Genomic DNA, 15,896 nt, shown 5'->3' with positions numbered 1-15,896 from the left:
AGTAATTAAAAAAACTTAATTTACATTTATTGATTAAATGCAAAGGAGCTTATAAATAAATCATCTTATAAGGGAGTTTAATATGGAAATTCTCCCGTATTTTTCATCTACCTTTTACCATAACATTAGAAATTTTAAAACCTTGCCTTAAACTCTATCACATAACCCTTAAAAGCTAGGACGAATAACCCACCCTTTAGATATGTCCCCATACCAATGGCAGAATATGGATAGAACACGAATGTCAAACATAGTTAAAGAATCATAAAGAGCAATAAAGGGGTATTTGCCAGCCCAAGAAGAAATTTATCCACTATAATCTTTCAAATGAAAATATAACCTATTAAGGTGAGTTTGGATGGACGGTGCGTTTACCTGCGTTTAGTGTAAAAATAACGGTAGCGGTAAGACTGTAGCGATACTGTAGCGTGAGACAAAAAGTAAATTAAACGCACCGCACCGCACTCAATCGCCCATCCAAACCCATCCTTAGCTTTATAATCTAAAATTCTCTAACTTAAAATATATTTAAGAGCTCCCATCAGTTTAAACAGCAAGTTAAAGTCTAATGATGTGTGGAAGATGCCGCCTTGAATGGGGCCTAAGAGCAAGCAAAAGTTTCTTTCTTGGTCCCTGCAAAAATCAACTAAAACTTCGTCAAAACAAATAATTTAATCTTTTGGAATGCAAGATTGCAATGAAAATGATTAGGATCTCAGTTCATATGATGGGATTATATCAAAAATGTCCTTGTAATATTAGAATATTTATGAGTCATCGCTTTCCCAAAATGATTTCCGAACTTTTACAGCTGATAGTAACTCAGAACTTCCTATGCCAACAGCTAAATCGAGTCCCAAAACTGACATCTCTTGCCAAGTCTAATATCAAAGAGTTCCATTCAAGACCTTTAGCCTGTATTGAAAGTTTATCAGGTTATTATATCCGACTATTTCTAGTTTCTTGAGCAGCAATGAGCAGAGCTGGCATGTAGAAAACTTAATGAGTAAATCAGAACTAGCACTTATCGATAAGATGTTACAAGAAGCTCAATGTTCGTATACTTATAGCATGACCAAGAACACAAGCATGCATCAACATTACCATTGGTATCCCCAGCTCTTTGAGGTCTCTGTCTCCCATTTGCCTTAATGCAGTTATATCCACCTACAATTACATGTATCAATTATCAAATTAGTTGAGGTTAAATGAAAATGGCGGCAACCGATCCAGAAAATTCAGAAGAAAACAGCATTTTTGCATGCCCCGAGAAACTACAGATTACTCAGATAGTGGATGAGGCTCAAATCATGAATACGAAACAAAAGGGCATGTTGGTTTTTTCAAGATATATTTATGCCTACATTCCTAGGCATCATTTGTTCAAGTTAATAAAACCGAGTTACTTACTTCTTCAGCTGTAAAATGAATGGCATATTTTCCCAAACCGAGTGAGTTCAACAAGGTAACAACAGTGAAAGGTTCCTCATCCTGTCAACATTCGCATGTTAGACATATACATGTATCCAATACTCATATACCAGTCCAAGTAACATAGGGTCAAAGCAATGTTTACAAGGTAAAAAGTAGGCTAACAAAAAAGATCCACCATATTAAGAAAAAAACGAAGCTGTCGCTAGCAAGAAAACATACAACACGTGGCTTTCTCTGCATTATGCTGCTCATTGGTGCTGCATGAGTGATTGGCATTGAAGTTATAGCTTTTCCTCTACCAGGCATCAGACCGGACTCCCTTGAAGGATTGAAAATTCCATTGCTTGGAAACAGTTCATTCCTTGGAAGTGAAGTCGGTATTATTTTCGGCATCTCGGGAAAACCTCTAGATCCATCTATAGTTTGCAAGGAATATATTTGCAAAACTTCCGTAATGCTATTGTGAGAGACTTGATTCAGATTGTTTATTCTGTTAGGTCCTGTTTCAGACATATGCTTGTTACGATTTTGTGGTGGCTGAATATGATTTGACGGTTTTTCCATGTTCCTTCTATGATCTTCAAAAGTATCCCGAAACTGAAAAGGTCCACGTTTGCGCATCAGTTTAAATCGGAGGTCTTTTCCAGCAATCCGAGAACCTTCAGTCATATCACAACACCATAATCCATCAACAACCAAAGCATAAACTGATACATATACATATACATATACATATACATATACATATACATATACATATACATATACATATACATATACATATACATATACATGTGTATATATAATATGAAGTCTAATTCAATCTAACAATTGTAATTAGCTACTACCTTGTCCTTTAAAGCCATTAGATCTCCACTGGACACCATTGATTTGATGCCTGTGGAAATGACAACAAAAATGACTACATAAGACTATATATACAAGCATACAAGAATACAAGCATAGGATGAAACTAGTCATACCTTAAATTGGAAGAATATTTGTGAACAAGAATTGATCTTTGAACAGCATGTAATTAAGACAAAAAGACAATAAAAATCAGACAACAACAACCTTCTGTTACCAACATTTCTCCAGGGTTTGTCTTGTAAGAATCTTTTGTTTCCATTCATTCTTCTATGGCCACCCATGGCATCATCTCCCATCTTCACCACCTAACAAAAGTAAATCATATTTTTCTTTATTACTTTGGTTAAATTTCCACTAGACCATAACAATATAAAGTGACTCAAAATGTCACAAAAGTACAGAGTTCTAACAGAAAACAAAAGAAACACAATAATCATTGAAGAACCCAAAACCCAAATGATAATAAAAACTGAAATTTGAGAGCCAAAGAGATTATGGGTACCTTGCTTGAGCCATCCCCGGTGATGGTAACTCTAAGTTTTGCCATTTGTGACCAGAGAAATCAATAATGAAACTTTGGGATTTTATACTCAAGTTCTCTTACTTCCTTTGCTATTTAACTTTAAGAGAGGTCAGGTCAATAAAGTAAGAGTTTTTTATGGTGAAATTTGTGTTTGAGGAAACTGTAAAGAAATTACATGGCAAAGAAGGAGAAGAAGACTTAAAGAAAAAGAAAGGAAGAAAATGGGGTCTACACTGCAGCTGTTTGAGGTCAAGTCAATGCCGTATGGTTTCCTTCTTCTCTTTTCTTTTTAGTTGCTAAGACAGTCTTAAAATTGTTACAAACTAAAATCCTCTGGTTATTTTGTCATTAAGACTAAACTCCTGATTTTCTTTTCACTCTTATAATAATAATAATAATAATAAGTAAAATACCACAGATATTATTGAATTAAGAATTAGATTGTATTTTACTCCTCTATTAAAAAATAAGTAAATTAAATTTCTTCTAGATTAAAGATTAAAATGATCTTTCTATTAAAAATTTTATCTATTTTATTGTTAAAAATAATTTTTATATGTCAGCATGAGGTATATATGACACGTCGTGTATAATTGTCAACTACATAAGTTTTAACAGTAAAATAAATTAAATTTTAACAGAATCAATTCATTATTTAATCTAATGTATAAATATTAATTTAACTATTTTAAAAAAATGAATAAAATGCAATTTAACTCATTATTCAATAATTTCTATAATACCTTTTACTGAAAAAAAATATTCAAGATGAGAATGATTTACAACAATTTTCAACACAACAAATGACCAAAGAATTACTTGTGCTTTAGTTTAAATCATGGAACCAGATCCTGTTTCTATCATATTTATATCCACAAAAGAAGTTGCTCAACACATAGTTCATTGCCATTGATTCACCTTCGTTAGGCTTCTTATATCATCAAACATGGAATTGTATAAAAAAAAGTACTCACATGATGTAACTAATGTAATATTTTATGAGGTTGCTTGATCACAACTAACAAGCAAAGAAGATTTGTACCCAACAAAGGCAACATTTTTTATCACAAAAACATAAAACTTGCCAATTATGCTACAATTCAAAACACAAATAAGATTTTCTTAAATAAAGGGTAAATATACATTCTAGTACATGAATTTAGCTTCAAGGTTCAAACTAGTACATAAAATTTTCTTTATCCAATTAAATCCCTAAACTTGGCCTTAATGCTCAATTAAATTCCAATACTTCAATGCTTGGGTCATATAGCTCGCAAGTCTAATACAACTTTTAATTAGTATTAAAAATCTCAATTAAAATTCAATCTGGAATATATATATATATATATAATCGAGTTTGAAAAACTCATTTACTACTAGATAAATAAACTCAACTGAGCTTCAAATTGTGTATAAGCTCGAGCTTCTTATAAATTTTGCTTTGACTCGACTCAATTACACTCCTAAAGGTAACTATATAAACTGACTATTCAGGTAGGTATAAGAGTAATTAAGACTCCAAGAAGTCTTATGATGAAGACTATTTTGCTACCAAATATCATAACATTAACGATTAGCATTCACTAGTTTGAATTGATTATTCAAAATGTATAAACTCGAGTTTATTGCCAAATACAAATTAGTGCAGCAATTAGGACCATGTTTGCTAAAAGGGTTCATAAAGGAGGGTAAAAGACATACATACAAAGAGTTTAACCACTGTAATTCCAGATCATATAGGAGTGAAGGTAGGTATAAAAAGAGAAAAAAAAATTACCCTATTGACATACAAATACATTTTTCTGTTGGTATTTATTTGGGGATTGGGAAATACAAGTTCTGAATGTTTTGAACTACATGTTCGCTGTTGTTTCCTTGATCTCTTCCAGTGTGATGGCCTGCACAGCAAAGAATATATATGATGTTGTTAGAACAGTAATTGTAAGATTAATATCTCCTATTTATGTGATGCTAGTAAATACTAGATAGTAACAAACCCTTTTCTGTTCGAAATAAAAAACTTTTCCAAGTACAAATACATGTACATGTCTAAGCAACTACAAAGTAAAATCAAACCACCACAATGCACAACCGGAAATGATCAAGAACCTAGGTAAAGTAGGCTTGGAAACCCATATGTTGGGACAAGAACCTAGATACTCAAGACCTAGGCCCTCAGCATTTGCCAATTATGCCGAGGCTCTGTTCGAAATAGTAAGAAACTATGTTATTGGACTTGGTGGGGTTAAACCATTTTGCAGGTCCCCGTACTAATTTGAAGGGCAAATTAATCACTCTACTATTAAAGTGAGCTATTTAGTCTATTTACATTTAATTTTGAAGCGAAGAAATAAAATTTTAAACAACAATATCCTTGAATGTCAAAAAACAATTCTTGTGTTTTAAAGTGATGTGAAAAAAAAAAAAAACCTCCAAAATTCACCATTTTTTTTAAAGAGGACAAAGACTAAGTGCTCACCTTTTCTTTTTCCACATTACTTATATAACACATCAACATTTTTTATGGTTCAACCTTACCACTATTTACAGTTTTACCTGTTTGCTTCAAAATTAAATGTATAAGGACTAAATTGCTCTGAAGTCGATACTACAAGTAGCCACCCAATAGTTTAACCAATCAAGTACGAGTGTCGGGTATGGGTTATTCAATATCATTATGTTCAAACCTTTTCCGTTTTCTATGTATTGGAGAATTCTTGAAAGGTTATATCCTTGTACTCATGTCCAAAAATGTGACAGAAGAAAAATGATTTAGGAAACCCAATACGCACCTGATCTTGGCCAGCAAAATCATTATCAGGAGTGAGAAAGAGCATGCAGTGACATTCTTTCCTGCCAAATAGTAGTATAAATTGAATAACTTAGATTAAACTAATGGAAATTGACATACAAAGTGATAAGAGCATGCAGTTATATACGGTAGGATATGGATATGTGTTTTGACATGCATATGTTCGACTTTTGAGATGTTTATCTATGTCTCTAGAGAGTGCTTGAAGGGTCATGTCCTGTATTCATGTCTTAAAATGTGCCAGACGCATGTACCTAGAGTCAAGAAAAAACATAGCTCCATAAGGCAACAGCCTCAGACAAGGACATGCTTTGGCTGTTATCGTTGATATTATGAAAGGTAAACTTTCAAATTATACAATAACTTTCCTTGCTATCAGAAAGAGTATAAACTTAGAACACACAGAAGTAGTTCTTCAATTTTTTGTTTCAGAAGACTGTTTGCCCTTGGATAAAAGAGAAATATAGCTTGAATCTTTCATCGTACAACTCAAAATGGAAGAAACAAAAGTACGACTCCATGAGTCAAAACTCGAATCCAAAGTAAATACTTAACGCCCTTGGCCACAATATTAATGATGACACAACAGGGAATCTCATCTTCCATGGATAATACCAGCTTTAACACAAAATCCACCTTACTTTGCACCAAGTTTATTTTTCAACTATTCATTTGGTACACGTCTTGTTACTTCAATATTGAAAACATGATCCCTGTAATAGCCTGATGTAGGATTATTTTTGAGTCATTAAAGAATCATGGTCCTTCCCCCACTTAATACCTTCAATATTATGATTATCTGCAGAAAGTAATTTGGAATCAATCTCAATCATGACACTAAAGTTCCATTCTTAGTTTCACAAAATAGCTCTAGTTCTCTGGGACAATGAGCTCCAGTTCAGAAGCACTGCTCAGTCACCCAGTTATAAAGGCCGTTATCAACTACGCCTTTCTAGTATGAATCAAATGATATATCTACTTCCAGACTTCCCATATGATTCTAGAAGTAAGACCACTTTACATGAGGAATATACATTAAAAGATGTTATGACAATATATTTACCTTTCTCTCATAGGAACGCATGGACAATTCCAGAATCCCTGCCCTGCCTCAGCAGCTTTGTCATCATAATGCCTGTAATAAATTGGGTTTTACCACTTAAATGTTATTAAATCTGATACAGATATAAACATGAAGATATTTAGGTGTAATAGGATTAACAATTCTGAACAATATTGAGAGGTCATAGACATTTTACCTACAAGGGCAAAGTGGGGCGCCCAACGTATCTTTATGCTCAGCTAGTCCCTGTTCAAATATCCGAAATGAGTTTTTGTGTATCATATAGTGAAAAGATGAGCGGACTAGATAAAAACTAGAACAATGTTTACACCTTTCAAGTTAGATTTCATGAGAAAATCCATCATTCAGAAAAATACATCACTCGAGAAGATCCAACCTAAGGCACAGATTGGTTGGAATAGTAGAATATAGCATATAATCATTTTTCAATCTATCCTGCTGTTTATGAATTGGTCGTTCCTTTCATCCACCATTTGCACACAAAGCACTGAAAAATGTTGAATTCAACTTCCCCAATAGAACAACTCCTAAAAATGTGAAGCTCTAAATTCTCCAAAAGCACTTGGTCAAAATTGAATCAAAGAGAAGACTTTCCTCACTAGTTTAGCTTAAAGGCAGCACTGGATTCCTTCCAGTTACAACAAAGGTTTGGGATAACTAATGATTTTGTTTGGAACAGTGTTGAACAAAATACTAAATGATTCAAAATTTTCTAATTACCTTCGCAAGTCATTGCTTATTGATGCCATAAATCTCTTAAACATGTGAAGTTCTAAATTATCCGATAGAACTCAATCGAAACTGAAACGATGTAAAGATTTTCCTCAGTAGTTTAACTTTAAGGGCAGAACTCAATTCCTTCCAGTTACAACACAGGTTCACCAACACAGAAATACTAAAGTTTTTGCTTGAAACAGTCTCGGATATAAAACTAGAAAATAGTATATCTAATTACACCCTAAAGCATAGCTCTTCAAAGTCTTCTTCTTCTCATCTCAAAGTAAGATCTTGTAATCGAAAGACTATCATGTAGCTTCTTATGAACCACATTCACTGACTAACAACACTTTAAAATCAAACTCTAAGACTAATATGTGAAGCTTTTTGAGCTGCCATAATGACAAAAAGGCTAATGGATGCGTCCTCTGCAATTCAGCCCTTTGAATATCTCACTTAGGGAGGGATCAAAACTGGGTAATGATTCCTATGTGGAGATTTTTCGAACCTAAGATGCAAACTGAATCTAAAGAGTACCTTGATTACAACAGAAGTCACTCCCTTGTCCACACAGAAATATGTGCCTGAACGACGTGCATATTGTTCGGAGAATTTCCTCATTATTTCCACAGATTTCTCTGATGGTTCCACTGAAATGAAAAACCAAAGAACCCCAAAAAGGTCAACAACAAAGAGACGAACTTTGATTCACATAATCACATGATATTGAAACCCCAGGAATTTCAACAAATAGACAACAAACAGAGTAGCTCCAATTCATTGATTTCAAGCAAAAAACAAAAACAGAAGAAATTTTAAGTACATAATCACATAAAATTCAAACCCCCAAGATAATGCAGCTCAAATCCATCAAATTGAAGGTTAAAATGACCATACAAAACTTGGGTTTCAATGAAAAACAACCAAAGTTATTACCTTTAGCTCTGATTACAAAGCGTTGACGGGAAGTTCTGGGAGGGCAAGGAAGAGAAGAAATGCTTCCAAAGTTAAAGAAACTTGCTTGAAGAGTCATTGTGTTACTTGGCTTATTAACTGCAAAAAGAAACTAAAGCTTAATCTACTTTCTCTTGAAGTGTGACCTTTTATAGTTTTGGATATTTGATGGAATCATGGCATTGGATTTTGGGTTTTTAAAATTTTTTGAAGGGCTATCTCTGTACCACTTGTTTGTGAAAATATCTAACCAACAAATTACATAAGCCACTCATCAGTTTCTTTCTCAGCCGTTAACCACTGAATTTCATCCATTGGTTTTTCAATTTCCTTTTCTGACAAAATAGGCCCCCGAGTTATTAGATATCATCAAATCTTCATTAAACTCTGTTTTTTTTTCTTCTCATTGTTTTCTCAATAATATTATATATATTATTTTTTCTTAAAATGCACAAATTTATTGCATTTAATAATTAAAGTACATTAATGTAAAAAAAATTAAATTATATTAAATAATTTATATTAAGTTTTAAATTTAACAGATTTATAAATAATACATTAAAAAAATATAAGGAGCAACTTAACCGATGGTTGAGATTCGATCCTTAAAAAATTATGGAGTTAAGTGAAATGGCAATGGTATCTTCTACCTTAACCAGTAGTCGAGGGTTTAACCATTGCCCTAAGTATGGTACAGCTTTAAAACTCGTGGCCAATATCTATTTCCTTAATTAATGGGTCAATCAAATGTGGAGAATTACTTACTAGGCTTGCTCCAATAGATACCTTGATAAACTAAAAGAAAATAAATGTGATATTAAAATAATTCTTCAACAATATTAAAAAAATTAAAAATATATATTTGTGTATTTAATTCTATTTTTAAAATTTTTTAATGGTATTTTTAAAAATATATATTACATAAAATTATCATCATATTTATTAAATTAAACATTAATTTCATATTTATTTCTAATATGGTTGATATTCTATTTTTAATTTTTAATTATTTTTAAACAAAAATAAAGCTTTAAATAAATATTAGTTTTAAAAATTTTAAAAGTAATATTTCAATTTTTAATATATATAATAGCTTTAATCTAATAACAAAATAATAATGATTTTTAAGAATGTTCTAAAATCCTTTTTATAGATGATTTATTATTTAACAAACTTATTAAAATTATTTATTATTAATATTTGAAACTAATAACTTTTTATTATTATCCAAACATTTTATTATTATTATTATTAAAATATTTATCAATACTTTTAAATAGTTTTAATGTTATTGTAATTATTTTTTTAATTCTATTAAATATGTTTTTTTAAGTTTTAATTTGTAACAATTTCGATTGAAATTTTGATATTTTAAAACAATTTTACGGGCAAATGACCAAAAAAAAGCCTTTTTTTTAAATTACCGAAATGGGCCCATTATTTAATTATTTACCGGAATGGTCCATTTTCCACGAAATCGCGTCCACGTTAGCGCGATGTCAGGGTACGCGCCAGGAAATCGCGTCGACGTCAGCACGATTTGCTGACATGGACACAAATCGAGCCCCCTAGGACGCGATTTGCTGACGTGGCATGAACAGTTTATGTTTTTTAGCTTGAAAAACTTTGAAAGGCCATAACTTTTCGCTCGGTTGTCCGATTGAGACGATTTTTTTTTTGAATAACTTTTCGAGATCTACGCCGAAGGCGGTTTGCCGCACTTTTCGTCGAAAAAGATCCCTTTTTGCCCCTAAATTTCGATTTTTTCGGTTCAAAATTGAATTTTGAAACATTCAAATCATTATTTTCCTTATTTATTTGGGGTAAACACCGGATTTTTTTTACAGAATTGTTGTATTATTTTTTCTAATTTGACACGTGTATGGAATAGGTCCGATAAATCGTTAGAACGTAAGTAATATAATTAAGATAATAACAGTATTTTTATAATATGTCAATTAGTTAGTTTAGCTTAGTTGGTTAAGATACTTGCTCTTTTCCTTATTATCTTGTTGGTAACAATTTTGAATCTTTTTGAATCAATTAACTCTTCAATATTACATCAATAGCAACAAGTACAAAAAGATTCAATAACTTTTTATTATTATCCAAACATTTTTTATTATTATTAAAATATTTATCAATACTTTTAAATAGTTTTAATGTTATTGTAATTATTTTTTAATTCTGTTAAATATGTTTTTTTAAGTTTTAATTTTTAACAATTTCAATTGAAATTTTGATATTTTAAAACAATTTTACAACTATCTTTTACACAATTTTTAGAAAAATATGTATTTATTAAGTCTTTAAAATTTTTAAGTTAATTATGACTTAAAAATATTTATTTCTAAAACATTTTAAAGAGTTTTATTTAAATATATTTTAAATAAAATGAAGATAATATTTTAAAAATATTTTAAATAGTTTTTAAATAAAATATTTTTTAATAATTGGGATCACACATTTTGTTAATAATAAAAATATGATATGCCAATCAAATATGCTTTCCGATTTGTCCATGTAGTATTGTTTACTAGTAAAACCTTACGGTTAAGATTTAGTGTAACGAATAGATAGTTAGGGGTATCGAGAAAGTGTATTTTCAGATTCCATTTTGTAAATCAGACTTGTAAATATTTTATTAAATATTTACAAGGCTAAATTAATAGCCAATTAATTTTTGGATTAGTAAATTTGGAAATTAGAAGTTATTAAGGTACGGGGACTAAATCGTAAAAATTAAAAGTTGAATTATAAATTAAAAGAAATAGAAGAGACTAAAGTAGCAAATTTACTATTTATTAGTGAGAGGTGGCGAGTTATGGTTTGATGAATTTGCATGTGTATATGTTTTATATATTAAAGTAACATTAATAATAATAATAAAGATAATAAAATGAAAACATAATAAAGAAATAGCATGAAAGTGGAAAGAAAGATGCAACAATTGCATGCAAATTAAAGTAAAGAAAATAAAGAAAGAACAAAGTGTTCTGCCGCACCAAGCGCTCTAAACTTTCAAATTTTAATTGGTTAGATAATTTAATTTTTATTTTTTGTAATTTTATAGTTTTGAAATTTCAGTATTTAGGGTTATTCGATTCATGCTGTAATTTTTAGTATTGTTCAAGATTTTAGATGCTGATATTATTGAATAGTTTAAATATTAAGGATTAAATAGATAAATTTTAAGTTAGAAATGGAAAGGGACTAAATTGTGAAATAAATTATTCATTTTGAGCAATAAGGGCTAAATTGTAAAAAATTAAAGTTATGGGGTCAATTTGGAAAGAGGAAGCTAAATGTGGTCCAAAGTGAAATTAGTATAAAAATATGAAGTTAATTGTGAATGTTAAAATTAGTCTCGGTTTAGGGACTAAATTGAAGAATATGCAAAAAATAGTGTGAAAATTGAAATTTAATGTGAAATTGAAATGTGTAATATTAATGTGATTTAATTGTTTTATTTTGTCGCTAACATCGTACCGGAATCCTTGAGTAAAAAGGGGAAGGGTAAAATCGACTTGAAATAGCTCGGAAATCACAGTTTGTGTTTCTATAATCTGAATTAAATAGTAGATTATTGCATATATAATTGTTTGCATATGGAAAGCATTTGAGGTGAGTACTTTGGTATTTTGGGATTGAATTAAATTCATATTGAAATGAAATGGATTGATTTTGTATATTATGAAATATATTTATTATGAATATATATGTATTGAGAAAAATATGATTATTATCAAATTGAATATATGCTTATATCTAATGATATATATTCATGAAATCGAGACATTGGTTGTATTGAAAAGTGAAATGAATACCTATTAACTGTATCGGGCTAAGTCTAATATAGATGGCATGTCATAGGATACGAAGAGTTCAGGGATTACTTCGACCTCGAGTCGATGAGGCACTGGGTGCCAATTTGCTTCGGTATAACTAATGAGACACTGGGTGGCAATTTATATAGCGCTGGGCGCAGTTATTATTTCAGATTTATCTAATGAGGAACTGGGTGCCAAACTGGTGTGTTGGTTGGATCCGTGTATCCATTCAAGTCAGAGTAGTGTTAATAGGGGAAAGTAAAATAATAATTTTATATGATCGATATTGAAATGACAAAGATGAGAAATGAATATGAAATGAGAAAATGTGGAAATGGAAAAAATGAGCAATGATTATGAAATGAGAAATGAAATATGAAATGATGAATTGAGATGTGAAACTTGAATGAATTCAAGTATTGATCAAAGATATGAATCATGCCATTATATGAGTTGATGTATTTAAATGTTATATGAAATGTTATTGATATGTATATATATGATTGAATATGTGAAATCTTAGTAGATGTGAATAAGGAATGAGCAAGAATTATACTATTGAATTGAAACACATGAATATAGCTTACTTGTTGCATTTTTCATTTTAAATACTTATATCGAGTTTATAATATTCGGATTATATAAATACCACTAAATTTTACTCAGCGTGCGATTTTGTTTTCCGTGAGCAAGCTAGGTTCTATTTGATTTATCGTCGACATAGGTTCTTATTTTGTAATGACATGTACCTAGGGAGTCTTTTGTTGATATTGTTTATAAGGTGTTGTTATCTTGGTTTCTAGTGAAATGATCGTTAAATATGTATGTAGTTGTGGTTGAGAATATGTTGATATGTTAGCCAGTTTATATTTTGGTATGTGATAGTTTAAAGTTTGATAGTTTAGCATAATGCTTGGTATGTGATTAGCTTCAAATTTGGTAACTTTAAAAGTTGAAATGTAACACCCCTAACCCATGTTCGTCGCCGAATTAGGGTTAAGAGGCATTACTAATCAAACACAACTCACATTCAGTATAGTTTAATAAATTTTAACGGTTACAAAAAATAAGCTAGGTCTAATATTGAACATGCAAAATTTTAAGCTTCTTTTTTGACCATTTAAAACAAAACCAAGACATTACAATCCAACTAAATTATAAAAAAATAAGCTATTTTTGTATGGCTATTAATTACATATTCAGTACATCAAAGTATGACTTTTAAAATATTGTCTAGTCTGTACATGCCATAAGTTAAAATTTAAACATTTTAATACCAAGACAGTAGATAGAGTGACAAACTTGCTGACGACCCCCGAGCTTGAAGCTTGAATATCTTTAAGTCTATAAAACAGAAAGACATAAACATACAAAGTAAGATTTATAGCTTAGTAAGTCTATAGTATAACAAAATATATAAATGATTATAAATTTCCTGATACCCTTAATGAATTCACAAATACCATATATGTTAACAATTACATATAGTCAAATGCATACATAATTATCCACACTTAAAACCGAATGCATATACACTATAAACATGAATAGCGAATGCATATATACATATATGCTTAACAAGTATTAGCATCGAATGTATATATACTTTAAACATAATAGCGAATGCATATATGTACTTATCATGTACATATAATCGAACATATAAAATATACCAATCACATTTCATATCCGTTTATATATATGTATATCATTCATAACTTTTAACCCAACTCATATCTAATGCACATAACCAATTCATTCTTATTCAAAATTTACTTATAATCAAATGTTTATACATATATATATTCCCAATTGCGCATAGGATACCCATCAATTTCATATGCCAAATGCACACACACACATATATATATACTTTTCAACTACATATAACAGATGCATATATATATATTTATCAACCACCTATGTCGAATATATGCACAACCTCTTCAAACTCATAAATCTGAACATTCACAGAATTTAAACAGATTCACCAGCACTTAGCCTACTAGGCTTAAAACCTGATTCAGTACACCGGTAATTAGCCTGCTAGACGTAAAGTCCGAGATATTTCATCGGCATTAAGCCTGGTAGATGTAAAGTCTGAAACATTTCACCGGCATCAACCCTGCTAGACATAAAGTCTGAAACATTTCACTGACGATAAGCCTTCTAGGCACCGAGCTCGAGCACTCAATTCACATAAATATAACTCACTTTTGAACTATATATGTATATAAATTCCATGCATAAAGATTTAGCTCAAAATTCATAACTTATATCTTTGAAACACATGAATATATAAAGCTCAATCACCAAATCCAAATTGTTAATTCAATAATTCAACCGAACACATTTATATATATGATTCTATACTTTAGATTTCACTATTAATATCATACTATTTCACTAATAATATACTTAAATAATATACATTTAACATTCGAACATATTATTATAATCTAAGCTAATAATTTCATTCCTTTAATTCAATACCAAAAATAATTTAAGCTACTAATATCATTCCTTTGGTTCAATATAAAATTTATACATGTATAACCATACACATTCTATTCTCACATATACATATTTAAATTTATACCTAATTTTATTACAAGAATTTACACATGTATATTTATATATATATTTGCGAACCTATTATATATCATATACATATATAATTATATGCTTATAATCAAACATGAACTTATACTTGTACTCTCATACATACTGAATCTAATATATATATATAACTAATTACATACTCAAACTCCATATAAGAAATCATACATGTATATAAATGCTTATTAGATCCAAATATATACAATTATATTATATATATATATATATATATATATATATATATATATATATATATATACCCTTGATTGAAAACCAAGAATCCTACATGTATATACTTTAATGTATTGAACCTTTTATGTACTTATATAACATTCATATTTCGATTAAGTTCAAGAATTTTATATATAATTACACACACAGATATATATTCTTACAATATACATACATAATTATAACATCCATACTTTCAATTAAATCCAAAGATGTATACTTTTAAATACTTACCTATTCGAATATCTTATATGCATATATAAAATTCATACATACACTAAAATCAAATTATATACTTCTAATTATAGCTCATCAATTATAAAATAGATTTAAATATATATATATATATTTATTTATTTGATAACATTAAATTGCTAATAGACTTACCTCGGACGGTGAAAAATTGAAACTGGACAATTATTCGACGACTTTAGCTTTTCCCCGATCTAACTCCGATTTCTTTGGTTCTTGATCTAAATATATTCAAAATGAGCTAGTTTAAATATTATCACATTCAATTTAGTCCAAAAACACATAAATAGGAAAATACCATTTTGCCCCTGATATTTACACTTTTTGCAATTTAGCCCCTATTGAATAAAACACAAAATACACAAAATTTGTCTACACTATACAAGGGCCGAATATCCCTAGTGCTCATACAAGTCCACATATTTCATTTATTTCACATTTTAGCCCCTCAAAAATTTAATTTCACAATTTAGCCCTAATTACTCAATTTCACCAAAAATTCAAAGACAAAACATGTTAATCTTTCACATATCTTTCATATTTCCTCATCAACTATCACAAAGATCAAAA

The 15,896-nt window shown here is 29.9% G+C and overlaps 2 protein-coding genes across 2 annotated transcripts; both read right to left on the bottom strand.

The window, feature by feature from the left end:
• Positions 1-285: 285 nt before the first annotated feature.
• Positions 286-3,007, bottom strand: LOC105798293 (uncharacterized). Its single transcript, XM_012628311.2, has 7 exons — positions 2,807-3,007; positions 2,509-2,609; positions 2,283-2,332; positions 1,654-2,093; positions 1,411-1,491; positions 1,105-1,167; positions 286-633 (listed from the first exon to the last, which is right to left on the bottom strand). Exons 1-7 carry the CDS (start codon positions 2,849-2,851, stop codon positions 559-561), a joined length of 855 nt encoding a protein of 284 aa, XP_012483765.1. The 5' UTR covers positions 2,852-3,007; the 3' UTR covers positions 286-558.
• A 1,381-nt stretch (positions 3,008-4,388) lies between these two features.
• On the bottom strand, positions 4,389-8,632 carry LOC105798292 (ferredoxin-thioredoxin reductase catalytic chain, chloroplastic). Its single transcript, XM_012628309.2, has 6 exons — positions 8,377-8,632; positions 7,978-8,090; positions 6,899-6,948; positions 6,703-6,774; positions 5,620-5,680; positions 4,389-4,725 (listed from the first exon to the last, which is right to left on the bottom strand). Exons 1-6 carry the CDS (start codon positions 8,471-8,473, stop codon positions 4,681-4,683), a joined length of 438 nt encoding a protein of 145 aa, XP_012483763.1. The 5' UTR covers positions 8,474-8,632; the 3' UTR covers positions 4,389-4,680.
• Between the last annotated feature and the right edge of the window lie 7,264 nt (positions 8,633-15,896).

Source organism: Gossypium raimondii, chromosome 9 (genome assembly GCF_025698545.1).
Source record: "Gossypium raimondii isolate GPD5lz chromosome 9, ASM2569854v1, whole genome shotgun sequence".
NCBI lineage: Eukaryota > Viridiplantae > Streptophyta > Magnoliopsida > Malvales > Malvaceae > Gossypium > Gossypium raimondii.
This window is presented reverse-complemented; position numbering and strand designations above follow the sequence as displayed.

What these genes read in the sequence shown, in the direction of transcription:
- LOC105798293 (XM_012628311.2), bottom strand. Translation starts at nt 2,851, where the DNA reads ATGGCAAAACTTAGAGTTACCATCACCGGGGATGGCTCAAGCAAG. An exon ending in TAATGGCTTTAAAGGACAAG is followed by an intron (nt 2,094 to 2,282) that starts GTAGTAGCTAAT and finishes ATATGACTGAAG; the next exon opens with GTTCTCGGATTGCTGGAAAA. An exon ending in TGCAGAGAAAGCCACGTGTT is followed by an intron (nt 1,492 to 1,653) that starts GTATGTTTTCTT and finishes GAATGTTGACAG; the next exon opens with GATGAGGAACCTTTCACTGT.
- LOC105798292 (XM_012628309.2), bottom strand. Translation starts at nt 8,473, where the DNA reads ATGACTCTTCAAGCAAGTTTCTTTAACTTTGGAAGCATTTCTTCTCTT. An exon ending in GCCCCACTTTGCCCTTGTAG is followed by an intron (nt 6,775 to 6,898) that starts GTAAAATGTCTA and finishes AATTTATTACAG; the next exon opens with GCATTATGATGACAAAGCTG. An exon ending in TGCGTTCCTATGAGAGAAAG is followed by an intron (nt 5,681 to 6,702) that starts GTAAATATATTG and finishes ACTATTTGGCAG; the next exon opens with GAAAGAATGTCACTGCATGC.